The sequence below is a fragment of the Anabas testudineus genome, chromosome 9, assembly GCF_900324465.2.
Source record: "Anabas testudineus chromosome 9, fAnaTes1.2, whole genome shotgun sequence".
Lineage (NCBI taxonomy): Eukaryota > Metazoa > Chordata > Actinopteri > Anabantiformes > Anabantidae > Anabas > Anabas testudineus.
Window position 1 is genome coordinate 24,333,548 of NC_046618.1, and position 25,558 is coordinate 24,359,105.

The 25,558-nt window shown below is 38.4% G+C and overlaps 3 protein-coding genes across 3 annotated transcripts; 2 read left to right on the forward strand and 1 right to left on the reverse strand.

Moving 5' to 3' along the window:
• Positions 1 to 477: 477 nt before the first annotated feature.
• On the forward strand, positions 478 to 7,580 carry LOC113150518 (GTPase IMAP family member 8-like). The gene is given in 7 exon segments (XM_033326147.1): positions 478 to 519; positions 3,052 to 3,104; positions 3,638 to 3,697; positions 3,844 to 4,425; positions 5,011 to 6,213; positions 6,323 to 7,321; positions 7,324 to 7,580. Coding segments are annotated over 6 exon segments (3,120 nt in total). The 5' UTR covers positions 478 to 519; positions 3,052 to 3,085.
• Positions 7,581 to 7,951: 371 nt separating this feature from the next.
• On the reverse strand, positions 7,952 to 9,598 carry LOC113150519 (fucolectin-5-like). Its single transcript, XM_026343067.1, has 3 exons — positions 9,593 to 9,598; positions 8,343 to 8,476; positions 7,952 to 8,149 (listed from the first exon to the last, which is right to left on the reverse strand). The coding sequence occupies exons 1-3, from the start codon at positions 9,596 to 9,598 to the stop codon at positions 7,975 to 7,977; spliced, it is 315 nt and encodes a 104-aa protein (XP_026198852.1). The 3' UTR covers positions 7,952 to 7,974.
• Positions 9,599 to 19,580: 9,982 nt separating this feature from the next.
• On the forward strand, positions 19,581 to 24,929 carry LOC113150520 (GTPase IMAP family member 8-like). The gene is made up of 3 exons (XM_026343068.1): positions 19,581 to 20,258; positions 24,609 to 24,742; positions 24,836 to 24,929. The coding sequence occupies exons 1-3, from the start codon at positions 19,581 to 19,583 to the stop codon at positions 24,927 to 24,929; spliced, it is 906 nt and encodes a 301-aa protein (XP_026198853.1).
• The last annotated feature ends 629 nt before the right edge of the window (positions 24,930 to 25,558 follow it).

A 25,558-nucleotide genomic window follows, 5' to 3' on the forward strand; every position in this document is an offset into this window, starting at 1 on the left:
GTAATATTTTGCTTTCCAACCCCATCTTGGAGTGGATGATGCCATCATACATCTGTTCCATCGCACCTACACCCACCAGACAAGTTTCTGTATTAGTGTTGTTCTTTATTTGTGTTGGTGTGGGTCTTTTCTGGTTGTGTTTTTTTTTCTTTCGATCTGAATTAAAAGCAACTGTGACCAAACAAAACAATTTCCCTCTGAGATTAATCAAGTTTTTCGAATTTTGAATTGAGAATCTTGAAAATTGGTGTCTGTTGGAGGACTCTGTTTATATTTATGGTCATATTGTGTCTTTTTGTAGACATTTACACCTACTGTATGTTTGTAAGATGAGAGCTACAAACCTTTTAACCAACACACCGACGTACCAGGACACTCCCGTCACATATTTAACACTTAACCATCTTTACTTTCATTTCATTCATCTTACTGACACAGACAGAAACACAACCAAGGATGCAATGCTACTAAACTAAAAACAACAGTCTAAATTGAAAACTGAGCTTTTATCCTCATCAGGTGAGTGTCTTACACTTTACCCAGCTGAAAAATAGAAAGATTTACACTATGGTGTTCTCAGCTCATTGTCATTTTACAGAAATGTTTTTTCTTCATTTTGATGTTAAATAAGCAGTTGAAACAGTTTTTCTTTGTTTAATCTGAAAATTGTGTTTAAAATTAACTTGTTGCTGTGCAGCAAATTAATTAACAATATTCTATTTCCAATCATAAACATTTCAGTCTAAATAACAAACTGAGGTTTCAGCAGTTAAACAGAAATCTGGTTTTGCTGAAGAGATTTTTATTTTTTATCTTTTTCTCTGCTGAAAATGTTTCTAATGTTTAATCCTAAACCAGTGCAATTCTCCTTTTACACATTAGTGGTGTAGATTTTACTCTGTGCTAAAGAAATGAGGAAATGTTTTTGTCTTCCTTTCCACTCCCTGAAAACTAAACTAACCTGAATGACAGTGTTGGAGCCTCAGATGACAAATATTTAACAAGTTGCTGTTTGCTCACTACAGATAAGAAAAGCTGCAACATATTCAACTGACAGTGTCTTCTCAACACTTAATGTACAACCACAACATCATTTCTACTGACAGAATCACAAAGACGACAGAAGAAACTCAAGTAAAGTTATTGTGCATTTTGCATTTGTGCACATTTGGAAAGCAACAAGTTGAAGATGTTTGTTCAGTCATTGACGCAGCTACCACTGCTTGTACACATGGTGGCAGTGCTCGTGCCACATCATCCAGTTTGGTTGAATAAAAGGCAATTGGCCTTTGTTTGTCTTCATGTTTTCGATTTAGTACAGAGGTCATGTAACCATTCTCAAAGTCTACAGTTAGTACTGTACAAAGTCTTTAGAATAGTCTGGTAACCCTAGTAGAGCTTACTAACAGCTGTTTTATCTTTAAAATGCTTCTTCTGCCTCCTCTGTCCATACAATAGGGTCCACGGTTGATAGTGGAACATCAGAGATTAATGATGTTCCACTGCTGCATAGTTTGACACCCAGCTTCTACAAATGTTTATCATTCCTAGGAAGGACAGAATTTTTCTTTTTACCTGTGACCTTTATGCCTGTAAAGGAACAACAATAGGCAGGTATAAATCATATCCATCAGCTAGATTCCAGTTTGTGCATCTTAATAATGAGTCTTGTCATGTACACCAAAGTTGGCTGTGGAGTTTCACAGGCTTCTGTGCTTGGACTGATTCTTTTCACTCTATTTCACTCTAGTCTATGAATTTGTTACTTCCAGACTGGACTATTGTAATTTATTATTAATAGTTTGTCCCAATAACTCCTTAAAAAACCTCCAGTTAATCCAAAATGCTGCAGCCAGAGTTCTGACTGGAATTAGCAAGAGAGATCATATTTCTCCAACGTTAGCTTCTCTCCATTGGCTCCCTGTAAAATCCAGAATTGAATTTAAAATTCTTCTCCTCACTTACAAATCACTTAATAATCAGGCTCCATCTTATCTTAAAGACCTCATAGTTCCATATTTCCCAAGCAGAACTCTACGTTCTCAGACTGCAGGTTTACAAATGTAGAATGGGAGGCAGAGCCTTTAGCTATCACCTTTTACAATTTTTCACTTTCACTTTGTGTCTTCTCTCTCCTGTAGTTGTGCTTCCTCCTCTCTGTACTTTCCAAGATTCAGGATTCAAAAAACTTTATTAATCCCAGAGGGAAATTGTTTTAGCTCATTATAGTTGTTCTCAACACAGATAGAAAGAACAGGAACCACAACCAGGAAAGATCCACACCTTAAATACACAATAACATCAATACAGAGAACTCAGTATATATACAGAATATGTAAAATAGATGAATGAAAATGGGTCAATATTTATAGTCCATGGTGGAATGACAGCAATTATAAGACATACATTTTCACTTCCCCCACCCCTTACAGAGGGAGGAGGAATTGTAGAAATTGATAGCCACAGGTAGAAAGGAAGAAACAGGTAGAAAACTGCAGAAGAGACAGTAGTTACTGTGCTTTTTCTATTATAATTTGCACAAATATAATCTCCAATCCAACAAAAGTGACCAACTGACAGCTGACCCACAGCTGATCAACAGCTTATTCACCCCCATCAGAAACGGCAGATGACAGTTCAAAGGAGAAAACATCAGCTAGGAAGTGTTTTTTGTAGCAAGCCCTCCTTCTGCTCACCTTGTATCTAACTTATAAGACGCTTTGTTCCTTTCTCCTTGTTTCTTCTCTGTTATTCTCTGAATGTGTATTTTGACATTGTCCTGTTTTTGGACCTGACTTCTGTTTTTAAATATCACTGCTTCACCTGATCCTCCTAAAATAAACCTTTTAATCAAGAGTGTTCTTGTGTCCTGCTTATCAGCTGGTTGAGGTAGGAACCTGACAACTTTACATGTCAACAAGTTTAAGTTTTAAAAGTTTAAAAACCCACTGGATAAAATCTACCAAGCTCCTCCTCCTTCAACAGCTTAATAAAAGGTTTATTATATCTTTCTTTGAGTAGATAAGCTCATCGGATGTTATTCTTTTTTAGTTTCTTAAACCCAGCCACTGATCAGAGCAGCACCATGGCGACTGCTACACCAGGTGAGTTCAAACAGGCTTGTTTGAAAAAGATTTATTGTCAGATTCTACGTCCTGTTTCACCGTCTACATATCAGTACACAATAAACATAATGTGTCCAAAATTAAGTCTTTGGGTCATTGTGACTTGAATTGTAGCTCAGCACCAGAACAGATGGATAGATGGAAGTTTATGTGCAGCAGGAGTATTCATTATTTTAAATATCTTCCAATACAGCAGAAAATAATGATAACGACTGATTATCTTTGTGTATTAGTTTGACCTCTGACCCACACAGATTTTTGAGATACTTTATAAAGTTGTCCCCGTTTAATACATTTTTCAGGATAGACGGTTTGTGAAAATCCAAATTTGCATTAAAACTACACTAGTGTGACTTGGACATTGTCCTCTTGAAAAATGTCAAAACAAATATTTTAAACAGTTTCTTCCTTGATAAAGTATATTTAATCTGTTCACTTTAAACCCTAATGTACAGAGCTGAAAAATAGATTTAAAACATTATTTTAATGAAATTTTTCTTTCTCATTGACAGCCACAGAGGGTTTGTTACCTGTGAGACGTACCAACAGTTTTGAATTCCTTCAACCTCGAAGTAAGTTTTAAAAGACATGGCATAGTGTTTATTAATCTGTAGAGTGTGAAAAGACTGTAAGAATTAGTCACTGAATTCCACTAGTTTTAATTTATTTACAAACCTTTTGTTTATCTTTGTTATTTCAATTATTTTTATCCTTTTAGTGTCTGAGCTGAGGGTTGTTCTTCTGGGGAACAGCTGGTCTGAGAGGAGTTCGGTGGGGAACTTCATACTGGGAGAAATTAAGTTCAACACTGAGGAAGAACCAGACTATTGCATCAGAGTCAGTGGACAAGAAATAGTTCTCATCAACACTCCTGATCTTGTGCATCCCAACATCTCTGAGCACAAACTGACAAAATATGTAGAATACTGTGTGAGACTCTCTGCTCCTGGACCTCATGTGTTCCTGCTGGTTCTCCAGCCTGAAGACTTCACTGAGGAACAGAGACTGAGACTCTGCAGAGTCCTTGAACTCTTCAGCTCTCAATCATTTGATCATTCACTGGTTCTGATGGCAGAGCCTGGAGAAGAGGAGCCAGGTTTACAGTACAAATACTATGCACCTTTAGAGGAGATGATTAATAGTTGTGGGCACAGGTCACTGAGGCTGAGAAAGCTTGAATTATTTGAGTTGTTGAAAAACATAAACAAAATTGTGAAGGAGAACAACTGGAAACATATGAGCTGTGATCATTCAAGCATGAATGCAGCTCTTGTCAACTCTAACTATCTTGGATCTGTTGGTAAGTGCAGAAAAATACTTTAATGCAAATGACTGTGGTTTCCTGTCATTAGACCTTTGCAGCCTCTTCTGAAAAATACATTCCTATGTTTGTGTTGTGATTATTTTGATATATTTGAGTCTCAAAACACTGCTGTTTACCCACACCTGTATAAAAAAAATATAATAATATATAAAATCATTTTCGTTTACCTAACATATAACATAATGTGAAGATACTGGTTGATAACAGGTTGTCAGACACTGCCATCCAAAGTGTTGTCTGGTTAAAGTCTGGTTTAATGTAACCAATAAAAAGGATAGGTACAGTTTGCCATCATAGTTTTAGTAGATACAGCAAATTAGAAGAATACTCAACTGAAAATCTACTGTGGATCAAACATTCAGAGCTTACGTCTTCAACATTAGTTGTTTTGGATTCAGCATGGATACAAAGCTTAGACACAAAAACCCTTTGACTCTTAAGACCAGTCCTAAAACATAATCCACCTGTTGACTGTTTGCTATAGTGAAAAATGTCCTTGGCACAGGTAGACTGTATTTCCAGGAATGTTGGAAGTGATTTGTTTTTATTTTTGCTTTACAGGTTGTGGACTCAGAATTGTGCTGATAGGAAAAAGCCACCAAAAGAAGACGACACTTGGTCATTTTATTGTATCAAAAAAAGTTTCTGATTTTTCACAAATCTTTCTTCCCAAGCAAAATGAAGTTGCTGGACAGTGGAAAGGAAAATCATTAACTGTAGCTTTAACTCAAGACATGTTCAGTCTGTCTGTGCAAAGAGTGAGAGAAGAGATGAGGAACCGCGTGGCTTGTTGCCATCCTGGACCAAATGCTCTGCTGCTGTTAGTGAAACCTTCTGATTTCACTGAGGAGAACAGAAAAACACTGAAGTTCATCCTGAGTTTGTTTGATCAAGATGCTTTGAAATACTCGATGGTCGTCATCACACATGAGGAGGATGAAACCAGCTTCTCTGTTCAGCAGCTTCTCACAGACTGTGGAGGACGAAGATACAGCATTGTTGAAAACAACCATAAAATATTAATGGAGAAAATTGAGAACATAGTGAGTGAAAACAGAGGGAGCTTCCTCACCTTGACTGAAGAGACAGAAAAAACTAAATTGGAACCCATCAAACCAGCTTTAAACCTGGTTCTGTGTGGTGGAAGAGGAGCAGGGAAGACTTCAGCAGCCAAGACCATTTTAGGTCGGACAGAGCTTCATTCAGTCTCCAACTCATCAGAGTGTGTTAAGAATCAGGGAGAGGTGTGTGGACGTTGGGTTTCCCTGGTGGAGCTGCCTGCCTTGTATGGAAAACCTCAGGAGACACTGATGGAGGAATCATTCAGGTGTATCTCCCTCTGTGATCCTGAGGGGGTCCATGCCTTCATCCTGGTCCTACCTGTGGGTCCCCTCACTGATGAAGACAAGGGAGAGTTAAAGACCATCCAGAACACATTCAGCTCTATAGTCAATGACTTCACCATGATTCTGTTCACTGTGGAGTCAGATCCTACAGATCCAGCTGTTGTTAACTTTGTAAGAGAGAACAGAGACATCCAGGAGCTCTGTCAGAGCTGTGGAGGAAGATATGTTGTTGTCAACATCAAGGACAGGAAGCAGATCTCTGAGATGCTGGATGCTTTAGAGAAAATGAGAACTCGTGAAGACAAATTATGCTGCTACAAAACTCAAACCTTTAACCATGCTCAAGAAATGATTTTACGGCAAGAGGTGCACATATCGACACTGCAGCAACAACTGAACCTCAAAACAAAAGTTAACTGTAAGCACAGTAAATATTTTCCAATCATCTTTTTATGTTCTAAGTATTATACTAATGTATGATACCTGCAGTTTGTATCCAAGTAAATTCATACTCTTTTATTTCACAGGTGATGACGACGAGCAGAGTCCAGAGAGTCTCAGGATTGTTCTGATAGGGAAGACTGGCTGTGGAAAGAGTTCCTCAGGAAACACTATTGTAGGAAGAAAAGAGTTTAAAGCTGAACTAAGTCAAACATCAGTCACTAAACAATGTCAGAAAGCTCAGAGTGAAGTTAACGGTCGTCGTGTTGTTGTGGTCGACACTCCTGGTCTGTTTCATTCAACCTTATCTAATGAACAAGTTAATGATGAGATGGTGAAATGTATCAGTCTTCTGGCTCCAGAACCACATGTCTTCCTGTTGGTGTTACAGATTGGTCGACTCACACCAGAGGAGAAGGAGACGTTAAAACTTATAAAAGAAGGCTTCGGAAAGAATTCAGAGAAATTCACCATCGTTCTTTTAACTGGAGGAGATAAACTGGAACATGAGGAGCTGTCGATTGAAGAATACATCAAAACAAAATGTGATGATTCCTTTAAGAGGTTGATCAGTGACTGTGGTGGAAGATACCATGTGTTTAATAACTATGATAAAAACAACCATGTACAAGTCAGTGAGCTGATAGAAAAGATCGACACCATGGTGAAGAGAAATGGAGGCAGCTGCTTCACTAATGAGACGCTGCAAGAAGCTGAAGCAGCGATAAAGAAAGAAATGGAGAAAATCCTGAAGGAGAAAGAAGAAGAAATGAAGAGAGAGAGAGAAGAACTGGAAAGAAAATATGAGGAAGAAATAAAAGAAATGCAAAGAAGAATGGAAGAACAGAAGGCAGAAAATGAAAAAGAGAGAAAACTGAGGGATGAACTCAAAGAAATGGAGGAAAACATAAAGAGGGAGAATGAACAGAGGAAAAAAGAACAAAAAATTAGAAAAGAGGAAGACAGAAAGAAAAGACAGCAGCAAGAAATGAAACAACAGGAGTGGGCAGAAGAAACTCACAAAGAACTGATCAGAAGACATCATGAAGCCTGGGAGAAGGAAGAACAAGAATGGTGGAAAATTGAAAACAAGAAGATGAACAGAAGCAAATGGAGGAGCAAGAAAAGTGTAGGAAACTCCAAGAAAAGTACGATCAGGAAAGAGAAGAATATGAAAACAAAATAAATGAAGATGATCAACTCAGAAAGGAACAAGAAGAGGAGTTTAAAGAGTTGGAGGAAAATTATAATAGAAAACTGAAGAACATGAAGAAAACATATGAAGAGGAGGCCAAAAAGAAAGCAGAACAATTCAAATACTCTTCCAGTTTAAATATAAACTAGAAGAGTACTTTGCAGATCTGATAGAAAACCACATGGAGGAGGTGATGAATGTAAAGCAACAGTATGAAAAAGAAATGAAGGTGAAGTACAGTAGGAGTATAAATGGTTAACTGATCTGTCAGCTCATAAAGAAAAGAACCTGAAACAACATATGGATGAACTGCAGGACAAACATAAAGAAGAACTGACTGATTTGATTCTGTTACTTCTGACTCAAAAGAAAGAAAACAGGAAAAAACAGAAGACAATGCAGGAAAAACTAAAAAATATTGTAAAGATAAAAGCAAGAGTACTATTACTTTGTTGAAAAAATTGAACTATTCAAAAGAAGTAAATTAAATCAATTAAATCAAGTGGACATACTGTATGTATGAGGAAGAATTCAAGGGGACACTTAGCCAAAAATGTCTGACAAGTAATGATGTGATTCTATCGCAGTGATTTCCACCTCACACAATGTCAGGTATTCAGCTCTTCCAGGAATCACAATGTTTACATAGCGGCCTTCCATTCCATGACACAGAAAGGTCTGAGAGGCCCCAGCTGGGATAGACGAGACCACAGCGCATCTAAACAAACGGAGAAAAACTGTAGGACTTAAACAAGGTTCCTGTAAATGCACTAAATAGAGAAGTCACCAACTTTTGACATTTGAAAGTGACTATGTGATACCAGGGAATAATATCAAAGTGAACGAGATGGGTTTTGTCTAGAGCCGGGACAAATTTGGAACGGGCTATCTGAGATGGACAGAGTGTGTACCTGGGATTAGCGTTGCCATTGTCGTTCAGTGAATTTCCAATGCGGATCTCAGCTCCGTTGATTCTTTCGGGACAACAATCTTTTCTGTTGGTGATGGTGACAGTGTTGATATTGTACGTCTTCCACAGGTCCAGCTATATTAGTATCTGGAAGACGTTGTGGACTTGATGTTAAAATTAGTTATTACTCTCGAAATAGCCAGCATACCATAATATGACCCCTTTAAAGTAATAATTAAGAATTTTTTTTAGTCATTTTATTGACTAAATTATATATATATATATATATATATATATATATATATATATATATATATATATATATATTATTAAATACTTATCCTGAACAAATAAAAGGTCTGTTTTACCAAACGAGCCTCTTGTCTGTCCTAGAAAGGCCAGCCAAATTATGCTCACAGCTGCATGCATCGTTTTCTGCTGAAAATTTAGAGCATAACTTTAAAACATAAATTATAATGTTCATAAGCCTTGAATAAATTAGAACAACATCTTACATACAGATATGCACATATTATTTTATTTTTTTCAAATGAAATAAAAGGTTATTTATTATTTTTCATCATAACTTCCATTTTTGATGACATCCCATTCTCTGTTTCTAAAACTTGAAATCGAATTTATCAACTCAACATGTTCAACTTCAGTCTGAGCTCAGTGTGATTCAGATTCAGATCCTGCACATTTACTTTTTATGTGCCACTTTCTTGTGCATTAATAGTGCATTTAACATGTGACATTTGTCATTGGGGTTTTTTTTAGAGATGATTTAAACTGTAGAGAAGCAACATACTTGACAATAAACATATTTGAGTAAAGTAACATTTTTGTTTGTGTAAAATACTCAAACATTACAGGTACATAAAACTTTACTTGATTAATTTAACAACAATAAAATCAAGACAGTATCTTCCTGTGAAAAATGACATAACTCATTTGCAACTTCAGGAAAATATGATCAATAGATATGTTTTGACCATTTGATGACTTCTAATGGCTGCTCTGACCAGTACATGGTGGCCAACTGTTAATACCTACAAAGGTAAGGCAAATGTAAATTTTACAAACCTAACACAGACATTTCTATTCTTAATCCCATTCTAAATCTTTGTGGAGCCATTCTTAGAAACAAACTTTGACTTTGTTCGTACGAGGGGGTTTGGACAAATGACCTAAATGGGCAGTAAAATTGGAGGATTTGTGAGACTGAAATAAGTGAGTAAAATTGGTTACCTGCATCTCTGACAGTTGCCAGCTGTTGTTGATCTTCAGATTTATTTTTTTTACTGACAAAATAACAAAAACAAACAAACAAACAAAAAAAAAAACACGTAATAAAACTATTTTCATTTTTCTACTCTACCTGTAAGAAGTGAAGCACTCCAGAAGAATCAATGATCTGCATGTGTGCATTAACAGCATTTCTTTTATTCTTTTGTGCAGAACATTAAAACCGGTTTGAAAATCTCAGTCAAATAAAGTAATTTAATAGCTTGTTATAAAATCCCTCTGCAAACAGGAGTTAGGTTATTCAGGTTGTAGATTCACCTTGAGTCTACTAAAATTATCTACTCAAATACTCAAACGTTTGTCGTGGAAATTTCTCACAAGAAATAAAAACTAAGACGACAGCATGAGGATTCATTTCAGGTTTACTACATGCAGCATGGAGAGAAGACATCGTTAGTGTTCTCTGACTTTGTCTTCTACAGTTCCACTTTTATAGGCACAAAGAAAACAACCCCCACACAAATACAAATACTTATCACATGTCCTGAAGATCTGGTGAAAAAATGGAGTTGGCTGACACTGGCTTCTCCCTTGTACTTGGGTTCGGATGCTTTACTGCCCACCACTGAAGTGACTGTGAGATCAATCAAAAACCTGGAGTTCCTTTAGGAAAGCTTTATTCCGGCATTCCTCATTCCAATCATATTCACATTTTTGTGCTTTTATATGCGTGTGTGTGTGGTTTCTGAAAGAAACACAAAATACAAAATCAATACTAAGAACAATTATACCTAATTATCAATACGTTTTCCCATAACATTAAATATGACTGAGTTTACCGTTCACGTTACGCATATCGCTGCCAAAGATGGAGCTCTTACTTCACAACGATTCCCTCTACTGCACTTTCCTACCTAAAGCAAATACAAGTCTGCTAAACCAGTAAATCAATCATATTATTAAGAAATGGTACTTAGCATTAGACAACTCAACCATAAATACACAATATATATCTAATTAAAGCGCTGCAATATACAGTCTCGAAATGTGCAGGCTATCAATTATCCTTAATTGGTCACATGTAGCCGAAACGGCGAGCTAACTACGAAAAGCCATAATATCGGTAACAGAAACATTATACCCCTACCCCTATATAGAGAGACAGGTGACAGGACTCCCAGATTTCCTGAAATAAATCACCAGCTCTTTCGTTTTACTGATCTTGATCAAAACTAGCTGAACACCTTTCTACTACCGTGATAACATCATGGGATTAGCAAACACCAGAATTGGCAGGTCTGCCACTGGCATACTGTGCTTATCACAGTTGAGAGCAGGTTCACTCACTGAGCAGCTGTGACACACGTAAACGGTCTGGAGAAGACTTGGCAAATCTTATGCTGCCTTAAACAATGTTCCTAGGATGAAAAAAAGGTACCAACAATTTTGTCCATGTCTCTAGCAGTGGTCTGTGTAGCGTTTCTCCTACTCTAGACTGAGTACACACTGACTACTTCTCCACACTATTTTTTATAGGTGACTTCAACCATGTACATTTACATTTTAGTCAGCGGTCCATTTTTGCATGCATTTATGTTTGTATCACTGAAGCTTGACGTTACTTCAGCTGCAATAGCAGAGAAGGCTCATGGCCTTCTACAGAGAGGACAGAGCACCTGGTATCATAAGAGTTAGATCATAAAAATTATGTGCAATAGATAACATTCAGGCCCTCCTAACCTATCTTTCCCTACTGTAGATTTCGCTCCACACTTACTATTTCCTCGTTTTCTCCTAACTGCTTGTCCTCTTGCATGAATGCTGGAGCCCATCCCAGGTGTCACTGGTCGAGAGCCAGGGTACATCCTGGACAGTAGTCACCAGTTTATCAGAGGACTGACTTATAGAGACAAGACAAATATTCACAGCTACGGGCAATTTAGAGTCACCAATTAACCTAACAGGTACCAGAGAATCCATGCAGACACAGGGAGGACATCTTACTAGAAAATATACAGAAAGGCACCCCACCGACCCGAGGATACAACTCCAGGTCCTTCTTACTGAGAAGTGACAGTGAACCACTGTGCTGACCTTATTTTGGCCAATCCCTACAAATTAAAGTTATGATATAGGTTACAAAATAAATACTCCAAATAAGAAGTTTTTCATATTAAATGTAAAGCTGTTTACAGCTGTTTGTCTTTGATTCTGCAGGAGTTGTGAATCAAGAAGGCAGAAGAACTGCAGTGACACTCATACATCTGTGTACATGACTGGAGTCAATGTGATCCTGTTCAAACAGTTATATGTTGAAACATAATCATCAGACTTTCTGCAAATAAAGTTCCTAATGTACAAGACAAACCTTTCAGTTAAATATTATCCAGTTGAAACAGATATGTTGGAACAGTGACTAACCAAATTCAATTTAAGGTTACATTTCAAGGTGTTGATTAACGTCTTGATTAAAAGTCATAAGTCAAACAGAGTTTTGTTGTGTTGTGGCCTAGTGACACTGAATGATATAATTAAAATAAGACATGAACTGTCACTGTTTTTCTGTTCAGATAAGAACATCAGTGATTTAGAAAAGCTTAATGCCTTAATGAACCACATTGAAGAAACTCTGTCAACTGTGACTGAGTAAAACAAAACATGCTTTTCAGACAATGAGAGTTACAGATTAATTTTTTATACTTTTTAAGTGTTTGTAGAGATCACAGCCCTGTGTGCTACAGTTTCCTCCTCCGACCAGTTGAGGCAGTGTCCCCGGAAGTCTATTTACTAGTGTTTTTCTCTCACGTCCTGGTGACAGGTCTCAGCTGGTTCGAGTTATTGCAGGTGTTTGTTTTTAGCAGGTGTTTTGTGTTTGTCATTACTGTTCTTGTATTTAAGTTAGTGTCTGTGTGTTTGTTCTTTGTTACTGTGTCACCTGTCCTTCACCATCAGGTGGAGCTGAATCCACCTGAATGAGAAATCCACAAACATCAGTCTTTGAGATTTTTTGACCTCTTGGTTCAGTTCTAGGTCATTTTAAAACTCTTCCCTTTACCTTGTGTGGAGCTTACAAAAAAATAAACGATTTGCTGAAGGAGTCAGGTGCGCAGGACAATCAGGAGACAATTCAATACAGGAGTGAATAAATTATTGAAAGCAGTCATCAGTGTGATCTGTAAATATGCCCAACTAACAGCTGTCACACCTACATGTACATCACTTTCACACGACCTGTCGGTAGCTGAAGCGTCTCTGTCTGTGCACCAAAGACAGAGCAGAGTCCAAGTCCTTCTCTTTGAGCAAAGTCTCTGTCAGGGCCAAGATACGTGTGTCTGTGAAATCATGCTGCTAGTTGACATGAGTCTTCATGTCGGAGCATTAAGTCTCAGTTATATCAAACAGGTTGATGAAGACCTCGAACCAATTTAAATTGTAGAACTCTGGAGCTGCCCCCTTCCTCTTGTTTCATGGTATTAGTGTCAGTGAATTTCTTCTTAACACAACATGTTACAGTCTTCACCACAAGCTGAATCTACACCTGTCACAGTTCTTCAGTTAATGGCTGGTTTGTGTTGAAATGATCTGCACCTTTCATGTGTTTGCACGGTGGTGTCCAGCAGGTGGTGGTCTAACACCACCACCAATAACCTCAGACTTCTCTGTGTTAAAGTAGAAACATGAAACTAAAGTAGCTGAAAGAAAAGTGGTATTTGTTATTTTATAGTAGTTTAATGATGTGATAAAACAACCTGCACTGATTCTGTAGTTTGACACATTCAGTGTAAAATCTTCAACTGCTCATTTTATCAGGATTTCACGTAAATAACTTTGAGTTCCTCTGATTTTCTGATGAAATGAATCTATATATGAGGAATCACATTATTTTACACACCCACCTCAGGTATTTCAGTATTTATTAATAAGAAGAAAACAGACTGTGAATAAAAAATCTACTTCATACCAGAGATCCTAAAAAATAAAGAGCAATATTTGTAAAGACTTCTTATAAAATACTGTTATTATATATTTATTTTGTTGTGTGATGTTTTGTTTTCACTTCGATCCTCCTGCTTTGTGTTGCAGCACCAGTTTGAGCAGGTGAGAAAAGTCACAGAAAACTAGTTACAGATGAAGTAAATACTGTCTGGATGTGATGTAGATACTTTAATAAGATCAATGGAGAATTATTCAGCCACAGAGTCTGAACTGAATTATTCCATCTTCAGGTAAGTGCGAGCGTCAGGTTCATAGATTAATACTGTTACAGAAAAATCTGAAGCTGAGCTGAGATTTCAGTTCTTACATAATAAAAACCTGTTTACAGGCAGAAATACATTAAAACCGTCGGGTTTATTTAATTAACTGTAAACAGCTTCACCCGGTTCAGGAGAGTCGAAAACAGAACAGGTAAAAACAGGGAATGAGGAAGTTTGACCGAGAAGATAAATTTATCACAGCAAATTAAATCAGAGTCTAGTTTTATTCTCTCACATCAAACAGAGTCTACTTTCTCTTCTTTCTAGAAAAGTCTGATCAAGGTATAAACTTTGATCTGGTCCATCAGAACGAATATGAACTAAATTCATGTAATTCCAGTTACACCCACAGTAAAATTAACGTTGTTAAAATAATGTGTTTTATATTAAGTCTTCCAATGTACTGTATAAGTTCTACAGAGAACACATTTGTTACTGTTAGTCAGTTACTGATGTAATGGAAAATGTTTTAAACAGTTTAAACCTAGACCATTTATTTTTAATTTACATCTTTTAATTAGATTTGTTTTCTGTTGAACTTCCTGTCAAATCTTATCACAACTACATATGGTAAGATTTACTGTACAATTTACAACTATTTGCAGTTTTATTGCTAGACAATGAAAGTCAAATCATATTTTATAGTTGTCAGTCATTCAAATGATTACAAAAATCTGGCTTTTGAATTGAAGAAACTGAATATCCAAATATTGGTTCTTGATACATAAGTGTTGCCCCTGGGAACAAATAAAGTGTTTTCGAATTTAATTTAATTGAAAATGTAAGAAGAAGAGTTAGACAGGAAAAAATGTCTGTTAACATTTGCTGCTGAATATTAGCTCATACAAACGACCTGTTTGTGAAAACTGGATTTGTGTTTTAAGTTTCTAATGTTACTTGCTGCTTAAAACTGTTTTAAAAAATTTTCATATTCCACTCAATTATTTATTTTGAGGCAGGTTACTGTAGACTTGACAGACTAAACACTTGTACATTAATTGTAAAACAAGTAAAAAGTTATTTGAATCGTTTAATATTATACACGATGTATAATACACAAAGATAACCTGAATAGAAACAGGTTAGTTTTTAAATGATGACTTCACTTGCATGAAAAAGTTCAGAGTTAACCCAGGACAAATTACTGCCACACCTATTGAATCACTTAAATTAAATCTCCCTGGCAAAGTGAAACTAAGAGATCTCAAAAAGTATACATAAGTACAAAAACAACAACAAAAACAACAACAACAACAACAGCAACAACAACAACAACAACAACAAAACAGATGAAATAGTAACTGACGTGTATCATTCTTGAAAGTGTCACAAGTAATTTCTAAGGCTTTGGGACTTCAGTTACCATTGGTGAGAGTTATTATATACAAATGGAGAATAATTATTCCTAGAGCACAACTTATCCAAGAGATCAGTGTTCATGACTCAAGAAAAAGACTAAGAAAAAATGGTGAGTTCCAAGGTGAAAGCCACTGCTGAGCAGAAATAACAGAAAGAGCAAAACATATCTTGATTAAGGGTAAATATTGTGAAGACTAATGAGACAAAAGGTGAACTTCTTTTGAAGGTGAACAACCTGTTACAGCTGGCGTGAAACTAACGCAGCAAAGGGAACATTGTATCAGTCAAGCATGGTGGTTGTAGCGTGATAGTCTGGGCTTTACAAATAATAATAATAATGAATACTTCATTGATCCCCTTGGGGAAATTCTGGTTGAACAGCTGCCAGATGGTATGTCAGGGATACACTACGGGGTTTCCGTGTCCGCCTCAACTTGGCATCATCAATAGAAAAATGAATTCTGCACCAGCATGTCCACTTCAGAATGGCTAAAAGAAGTGGGTTACAGTAAAAGCTTGGACTTTATGTAACATTACGTTACTTTTGCCACAAAACATTGCGACATTGCAGTTGCAGCTTAGTTGCATAGGAACATAATTTTTATGAGACAGCTTTGTCTCTAAAATCAAGAAGTGGGCAAATATTTTTTCATAGCACTGTACACCGCCATCAACCCAACCACCTCTTTGTGACTGTCTTTCTGTTAATAAATGTAATACTTCATTCATTCAAAAAATAAGGTTCACCACAACACGAACACTACGTTATGTTTAATTGTAGTTTAGTTGCATAGGAGCATAATTTTCATAAGACAGGTTTGTTTCTATCTCTACAGTTTTTCATTCTTTGTATTTTTGAGCTGTTCCAGTTCCAGTACCAGTCTCTTCCCTTAGAGAAAGTAAAGTAAAGATGTCAGAGCCTCTAATGTGTATGTTTTTGTATGTTTATAATTTCAGATACAGATCAACCTCAGACCTGCAGCAGCACCCGGAGCGTTGTTCCACCTGATTTTGAGTCAAACTTAACTAAATCCGATTCAATCTAAATTAAAATAAAATCTAGGGTTTTAAGGATGATTATGTCTGATTTACTGCATTTTTAGTTCACCAGTTGTGATGAATGATGGACAGTAAGACAAGTCCAAAGACATGACAACATTTACTGTCTGGACAAGAACAAAACATATATTGGTCGTTTATAATGTTGGATTGCTGAAGGTAACTTAAACTAAAAGAGAACAAGAAGTGATGTTAGCTTATAACCAAGCTGTTGTGGAAATGAACAGAATTTATATCAAGTTGGTCTTTTAAAATTTGTTTTTAAATAAAAGAAACACAAAGAAAGAAACTTGACTAAGTTCTACAGCGCAACAGTCTCATGAGTAATGATCATGAGTAGGCTAATGAGCTAATAAACAAAGAAATAACTGTTCAAATATCTGCTCCTTCAGACATTAAATCAGAGCAACAAAAGTTCAGATATGAAGGATACATGAATTCTTATCACACTATAATTAGAAAAATAATCATTCTTTCATTAAAATTTGCAATTTGGGACGTATGTGAAACTTTTCTGTATCCACACTAAGCAACCACAGAACTAAAGATATTTAGCTATAGAACTCAAATACAAGGTTCAGAACTGAGAAACAGAATTCAAATGTAATGCTAAATATTTAGGAAAGCGAGTTTATGTTGAATTCATGGTTAATATTTTGTGACAAACCTGGTAATTATTGTTTAATAGATTTAATTACACACAAATAATAATGTTGTAGTATAAAGTGTTTACGAGCAGTTAATTAAAATAGTCAAACATTAGTGTTTACTGAGTATGTCCAATCAGTTCATATTTGCCTCTTGATGTTTTCATTCTTATCTCGACTTCAGTAAAACTCCTCCCAGACCAAAGGACACAAACATTCGCTATTTTTCCAAAGACAAACAGTTGTTGTACTTTTATAAAAGAGAGATTCCAAGTTGTTCAGAAGTTTAATTTGCAGAATTCTATTTAAAATATGTATTTTCTTTTATCTTTGTGGATTATTTTTCAGAAAGATGAAGAAAGATTAAAACATTAATTGTTTGTGAAGAGACTGTTCTTCACCTCAGCACTATTGAATAGAGACGTGTGTGTGTTTTAAGTTTATAATATTAAAATCTAACTTCTTTTAATTTTTCCCTCTGTTGCAGTTGAATCAGCTTCAGTACCAGCTGATGTCAGCAGAGTGACATCATGGCGTCTGCAGCACCAGGTGAGTCCAGGTTTACACACTGTCTTCTGTCACTGTCCACACATTTCACGTAGTGAATACAGTTAGCAACTGCAGGGGGGCAAATAGCTTTATATCTATCTTTTTGTGACTTTTAATACTTAATTAAAGTCTTTATTACCTGAAAACTTGTAATCTAACCATAACTTGTGCCAATTACCTACCTGTGCCCCTCTACTCCTGTATAAGCCTCGCTCAGTCATTGTCAGGTTGTCAGTGTTTCAGGTTCAGGTTTTACCCAGTAACTATTACGGATTACCGATGTAGAGATTCTTCTATTCAGCACCCTTTCTCAATGGCTTTTGCTTCTTTTCTAAACTTTCAGCTGACAACAACAGCTGAAAACAATTCCAACTTTGCTGATTCTAGCAATGTTTTGAATGTTTCAACAAATTACAGTAGATTTTTCTTCAGTTTGAGACTTCAAATTTCAGTTCAGGTAGCTTCTGCCAAGACTGAAAAGTTTCTGAAACTTTTTACAATTCTTGGAGAATAAATTCACCATGGCATCATTAACAGTGCATTTTCTTCAGGAAATACCTTTTCACTTTCACACTGAAAAAGCACCAGACCACTGTCTGAGGATCAGTGAACTGACTGAGGACAAAGAAATAGTTCTCATCAACACCCCAGATCTGCTGCATCCTGAAATCTCTGAAGACAAACTGACAGAACATGTAGAAAACTGTGTGAGACTCTCTGCTCCTGGACCTCATGTGTTCCTGCTGGTTCTACAGCCTGAAGACTTCACTGAGCCACAAACAAAGAGGCTATGATCAATCCTTGAACACTTTGGTGATCGATCATTTGATCATTCACTGGTGCTGATATCAACACCCAGAGAGGAGAGTTCAGGTTCCACAGTAAAATACCTGCAGCATCATCTGTTAGGAGACATTATGAGGAAATGTAGACAAAAGATGTTGTGGAAGAAAAACCTTGAACGTCCAGAGCTGTTAAAGATCATGGACCAGATTGTGGAAGAGAACGATGGAGATCATGTGAGCTGTGATGTATTTGAGGACGTGAAGTCTGAATTATCCAGTGATCATGAAAGTCTAAAAGAAGAAGGAGCAGCCAGTGTTAAAGTGGATCCTGTTGGTAAGTTCAAAAATATTCTTATCATGTGAAGACAAATGATGAAGTTTGAACATTGATCAAGAATGAGACAGATTTTCAATCCTACATTTACAGGACTGAAGTCTATCTGGGATCCTGCAAAAACTGGTTTTGACTAATAGAAAACTTACAAACAATTAACACATCTAATAAGAAGCAGGAGACCAAGACAGAACTCTTCCAAAATTTTCTGTGCACTTAAATCTTTACTTTTCCTTAAAGTTTATCTCCGTGGCTTAAATAGTTAAATAATGAAAATATACTCAATGCAATCTGGAAATTAATGTATAATTTGTATATATTTTTTTATTTATTTATTTTTCACAGCACATGGACTCAGGATTGTGATGTTTGGGAAACAAGATGACAAAAAAACAACAATGGGAAACTTCATCAGTGGGAGAAAAGAGTTTTCTACCCCAATATTAACTTCAAATAAACACTATTTCACTGCCAGTGGAGAGTGGAGAAGAAAACCAGTAACAGTAGTAAAAACTCCAGACATGTTCAGTCTGTCTGTGGAAGCAGTGAGAGAAGAGATGAAGAACTGTGTGACTCTTTGTTCTCCTGGACCAAATGTTCTGCTGCTGTTAGTGAAACCTTCTGATTTCACTGAGGAGAACAGAAAAACAGTGAAGTTCATCCTGAGTTTGTTTGATCAAGATGCTTTTAAATACTCAATGGTCGTCATCACACATGAGGAGGATGAAACCAGCTGCTCTGTTAAATGGCTCATTGGAGAAAGAAAGAAAGAAATTGTGGCTGGTTAGTGTAGTGGTAACATCACCGCCTCCCATGTGGGAGACTGGGGTTCAAATCCCAGCTGTGTCCTACCTCCAGCAGGGGTCCTTAGGCAAGACCTCTTCACGCTGCCCTGCCTACCCTTGTAACTTGTAATGACTTGTAAGTCGCTTTGGATAAAAGCGTCTGCTAAATGTAAATGTAAAAAATTATAACATGTTTGAAAATGATCATAATCCCTTAATGAGGAAGATTGAGATCATTGTTCATGAAAACAGGGGGACCTTCCTCAAGTTGACTGAAGAGACCAACAGACCAAAGTCTGAACCCAACAAACCAGCTTTAAACCTGGTTCTGTGTGGTAGAAGAGGAGCAGGGAAGACTTCAGCAGCCAAGACCATTTTAGGTCGGACAGAGCTTCATTCAGTCTCCAACTCATCAGAGTGTGTTAAGAATCAGGGAGAGGTGTGTGGACGTTGGGTTTCCCTGGTGGAGCTGCCTGCCTTGTATGGAAAACCTCAGGAGACAGTGATGGAGGAATCATTCAGCTGTATCTCCCTCTGTGATCCTGAGGGGGTCCATGACTTCATCCTGGTCCTACCTGTGGGTCCCCTCACTGATGAAGACAAGGGAGAGTTAGAGACCATCCAGAACACATTCAGCTCTATAGTCAATGACTTCACCATGATTCTGTTCACTGTGGAGTCAGATCCTACAGATCCAGCTGTTGTTAAATCTGTAAGAGAGAACAGAGACATCCAGGAGCTCTGTCAGAGCTGTGGAGGAAGATATGTTGTTGTCAACATCAAGGACAGGAAGCAGATCTCTGAGATGTTGATGACTGTGGAACAGATGAAACCTGACATGGATAATTCTTCTTCGATTCTTACACGAAAGAAACATTTGCACATGCACAAACGAGTAAGATCTTGAAACACGAGAAGCACATTATGACACTACAGTGTGAACTCAGGAAGCAAGAAGAATATGAGCATGAAAGAGAAGTTTATGAAAAGAAAACACAAGAAGAAGACAGAACACGAAGAGAACAAGAAGAAACACAGAGAAAAGAACTGTAGGGAAAATATCACAAAAATGTTGAGAATCTGATCAAACAAATGACAGTGGAAGCCAGAAAACAAGCTTCAGAGAGAATCACAATGAAGAATTAACAGCTCAGAAGCAAGAGTATGAAAAACAAGCGAAAGAAACACATTTTGTGTACTTTAATATCATGGCCTCAGAAGGTACTTCTGTGTACTGTTCCCAAAAAGGTCATCAAACAATTTCTACTTGTGATGATGTTTGGAAAACGTTTGATTAACTATAATCAAAGTCAGTCAAGAGAGTTGACAAAGATCTGTAGTAAGGCAGAATACTGTATATATATACCATCGTGGGATCACTGAGCTGAACAGTTTTCCTTGGTGTCCACTCTGTGGTGCTGGTACCAGTGGACGATGTTCCCTGGTTGAGCGCAGTGGACGGGAGGGGATGTAGACCTGAATGATTGAACTGAGATAAGATCAGCTGTGGAGTTAACCACTTTGTAGGCAAGACACAGAGCTTTGAACTTGATCCTTGCAGCCACAGGAAGCCAGTGCAAAGATCTGAAGAGCGGTGTAACATGAGACCTTTTTGGTTGATTGAAAATGAGGCGTGCTGCTGCATTTTGGATCATCTGGATGGGTTTGGTCGTGGATGCCGGTAAACCCATCAATAATGCATTGGAGTAATTCAGGCGAGATAAGATCAACGCCTGTACAATGAGTTGGGTTGTGTACTCCGTCAGATAGGGTCTGATCTTTCTGATATTGTGGAGGGCATATCTACACGACCTAGAGACTGTGGCGATGTGTTCCGTGAAGGTCAGCTGATGCTGATGTTGTGTTGAGTTGAAGGTGTCTTTTTCTCATCCAGGCCGAGATGTCAGAGAGACAGACAGTTGAGTCATCCGGCGGAAAAGACAGGAAGAGCTGTGTGTCATCTGTATAGCAGTGATAAGAAAAGCCATGAGAATGGATGATAGAGCCTAGAGAAGAAGTATAGATTGAAAAAAGAAGAGGACCAAGGACTGAGCCCTGCGGTACACTGGTGGAGAGGTTATGAGAGTCAGAGACATGCCTCTGCCAGGATACCTAAAAGGTTAATTCGGACAAGTATGACCGAAGCCAGGCTAGAGCTGATCCAGAGATGCCCAGGTCTGAGAGAGCAATCATGAGAATCTGATGGTTCACAGTGTCAAAGGCTGCAGATAGATCTAATAGAATAAGGACAGAAGAGTTACCTGCAGCTTTAGCTACCCGTAGGGATTCCACAACAGTGGTGTTTCTGTGGAGTGACCATTTTTGAAGCCAGACTGATTGACATCAGGGAGGTTGTTCCGGGAAAGAAAGTCAGAGAGTTGATTGAAGGCTGCAGAGTGTTCCAGAGTCTTGGCCAGGAATGAAAGAAGAGAGACCGGTCTGTAGTTCTCCACAAGGGAGGGATCCAGAGAAGGCTTCTTCAACAGTGGAGTAATCTGGGCCTGCTTGAACGAGGTGGGAAAGGTGCCTGTTGTGAAAGAAGTGTTGATGATCTGTGTAATGACTGGTATTAGTGTTGGTGCAATAGCTTGAAGAAGAGTAGAGAGGATGGATCCAGAGAGCAGGTGGTCAGGCGATTGGAGAGGAGGAGGGTGGATACGTCGTCCTCTGACAGTGTTGAAAAAGTGAAGTGAGATGCATCGTCAGGTTTAGTAAGCAGAATGTCATTGTCAGGAGGAGTGAACTGGGAGCTGATGGCTGCCACCTTGTTGGTAAAAAAGGAGGCAAAGTCGTCAGCTGTGAGACAGGTGGGTGGTGGAGGTGGGGGTGGATAGAGTAGAGATTTGAAAGTTGAGAACAGCTTTCTGGTGTCTGTGGTGTTGCTGAGCTTGTCCTGGTAATATTCAGTCTTCGCCCTAGTGACACTGTGAGAAAAAGATCGAAGCAAATCCTGATAATCAGTTAGAGCAGGTTGAGTCTTGGATTTGCGCCACATCCTCTCAGCACTCCTGAGCACCGTGCGTTGTTCACGGATCTGGTCAGTGAGCCACGAGTTGGAAGCTGGAGGACGAGCAGGTCTAGTAGATGTCAGGCAGAGACTATCCAGGCTGAACAAAGGAGTATCGCAGAGCCTATCCGTGGCTGCGTCGGTGTCGTCAGTGGAATAGAACCTGCAATGAGGGCAGCGTTGCAGAAACAAGGGAAGAAAACTGCTCCGGGTTGAGAGATCTGAGGTTGCGGCGGAATGTTTCCTATGCAGTGGAAGAATGAGATGGTCTAGAGATGAAGACTGTGAGCTGAATGAAGAAGTGATCCGACAATTGACAGAGATGTCGTCCACAGTGCAATTTCGGATCAGAACAAGGTCCAGGTTGTTGCCAGCTTTGTGGGTTGGAGGAGTGGAGACTAGTCTAAGGTCAAACGTGTTCAGAAGTGCGAGCAGGTCGGATGCCTGTGGTTTGTTGAGGCGGATGTTGAGATCTCCTAAGACGATGAGAGGACTGCCATCTTCAGGGAATTGAGACAATAACATATTCAGCTTGTTACAAAAGTCCCCCAGCTGGCCCGGCGGTCAGTAGATCACAATGATGTGGGCTGTGATCGGTGCTGTAATCTGGCATTACATTGTAAAGAAGACAGATTACTAAAGGGTGCCATAGTGAAGAACTTCCAGGTATCGTCTACGAGGAGACCAGTCCCGCAACCGCCCGGCGTGATGGGTGAGGAGTGTGAGAAAAAACAAAGTCGATGGAGAGCGCTGCTGGGGTGGCCGTGTTTTGCGGAGTAATCCAACAATTTTGAAAATACTGAACCTATCCCGCAACTGTACATCTCGGGCTCTATAAAATTCATACAATCCACCCACTTGGCTTTCATAATAGCTCATAAAATGGTGGGGGTCAGCTTGATACCTTAGGGGTGCCATGTCGCCTTAATGTATCGTCACTATCGTCTTACCGTGTGTGAAGTTTATTGGTTTATTTTGGTCCATTTTAATTTCAATGTGAATGTTTTCTGTATTATTCTTTGCCAGAGGTATGTACAGTGGGGGGTTAAAAGACTGGCTGATTATGTGACTATACTTCACCTCTATTTTAACAGTACGAGTGCGGATTCTCCTAACGTTGGAGCCCCATGCTGCCACAAATTAACACATTTAAAAAATACATGTTCCCTCTTCATCGTGTACAAAGTATGTGGGTATGAGATATTGGTGACCGCCACTTCCCACTGGCCATCTAGGTCGATTTGATAAGCCAAATCCATCTGGAAATTTGAATACATCACAGCTAGCGTTAGAGAGAAGTGTGACGTATGGACTAAAGAATTAGTGTGACTATAAGGAAAACTTTGTCACCCAACACATTAAGTTTTCATAGCTCAGCTTCATAAAAACTCCCCTCGATCGGCTCCCACTGGTAATCCTTTAATTTATAAAGCGGCGGAATGCATTAATCTACAATGAACAACTCGTCGTGTAAAACTCTGCATGTATTTTTTTTTTAAATATACCACGTAGTCTGGATATTCGTGCAACATCCCCCTCATGAAAATTAATTTTAAATTTGTTCTTATAATGTAATGGAAATTAACTGTACAAGTTTTAAAATAAGTATAATAATAAATAATAAGTATTTTCAGGGGTTACTTGCATAGGTGTCATTTTTATACTGCTGTGATAAGTGTTGTTGTAGCTTGAAACCAAGTCTTTAATGACATCAATGTACCAGAGAATGTTTTCTGCTATAAAATAACGATATATATTTTTGTTTTCAACGTTCTGTTGATTCATGCAGGCTTTCATATCGCTGACTGTGCTAAATAGCATCATACTGTGTTTTTCCTAAGTGTTTCAAAGGCCTGTAAAATTCACACCCCTTATCCATGCGAAGAAAGCGCGGCACCTCGCTGTCTTTCAAAATGGCTGCAAAAGCTTTGTTCACCTCCGCTGCTGTTTTTTTCTTTAAAGGTCGAACATATGCTTTTTTAGAAAATACATCGATAACCGTGAGTAGACAGTTATACCAGTCATTATGCGCTGATAGGGTTTGTATGTCGCAAAGATCAGCTTGAAATTGTTTGAGCGGTCTTGACACAAAAACCCTATTCCTTGCAAAATGTGTCCGGCGTCAGTTTGTGTAGCCTGTATGCATCCTGTGCTGCTAGAAAATGACTTATTAGAGTCAGGTTACTTTTTTAGTAGTTTCTTCTTCTACTTGAGCGTCTTGTCTTGTCCCACCTCAAGGACATTACAGCCCCCCTGCTGGACCCCTTGCAGTTCGCCTACAGGGCCAATAGATCTGTAGACGATGCTGTAAACATGGCTCTCCACTTCCTCCTCCAGCACCTGGACTCTCCAGGATCCTATGCCAGGATACTGTTTGTGGACTTCAGCTCTGCCTTCAACACTTTTGTTCCATCTCTGCTCCAAGACAAGCTCTCTCAGCTGAACGTGCCGGACTCACTGTGCAGGTGGATTACAGACTTCCTGACAGACAGAAGGCAGTTTGTGAGGCTGGGGAAGCATGTCTCAGACTACCTGTTACGAACTGACGGACAGGACTGACGGGGACCAAACGGGTGCGAACAAAAGGTATATTTATTAACAAAAAGGGTCAGGGGACACAGGAAACTAACACAAACTAACAAAGTATCAAATTAAAGAGACCCAAAAACTCTGTGGCAAAATACAAACAAACCCTAAACAAACATACAAAGTGACAACTGAAAACTACGTACTAACGTGGACAAGAACTATAAGACAAACTAGATGAACAAAGTAACAACCAAAATTCACTGCTGAAGGCAGGCGATACGGAAACAAACAGACAAAGCTAACAAGACAAAGTAACAACGGAAAATGCACTGCAAAAGGCAGGCAACATACAAACTCACAAACATAAACTCACAAACGAAAACAAAGTCCAACAGACTGAAGTGTAGTCCAGGGGAATCCGAAAAAGCCGAGTGACAAACTGACGAACTGACAAACGAGTGGCATGGATCCGTGGGAAGTTTTCAGCATGGGTGAGCGATGAATGAATGTCATGATTGAATGTCATGAAGGAACGAGTGACAAACCAGCACCGAACTGAGGACTGAGGGGTGCTTTTAAAACAGAGGGAGTAACAGGTGAACTGAATCTGTAATTAGTCAGGTGTGTGGAGAGTGGGGGAAGAGGAAGTCCATATATGG

Excerpts from the sequence above, each read along its gene's own strand:
- LOC113150519 (XM_026343067.1), bottom strand. Across the intron at positions 8,150-8,342 it reads AATGGCAACGCTAATCCCAG|ATGCGCTGTGGTCTCGTCTA; the intron begins GTACACACTCTG and ends CCGTTTGTTTAG.
- LOC113150520 (XM_026343068.1), top strand. The coding sequence starts at position 19,581 with ATGAGGAAGATTGAGATCATTGTTCATGAAAACAGGGGGACCTTCCTC. Across the intron at positions 20,259-24,608 it reads ATTTGCACATGCACAAACGA|GACATTACAGCCCCCCTGCT; the intron begins GTAAGATCTTGA and ends TCCCACCTCAAG. Across the intron at positions 24,743-24,835 it reads GGATCCTATGCCAGGATACT|GTGGATTACAGACTTCCTGA; the intron begins GTTTGTGGACTT and ends CTCACTGTGCAG.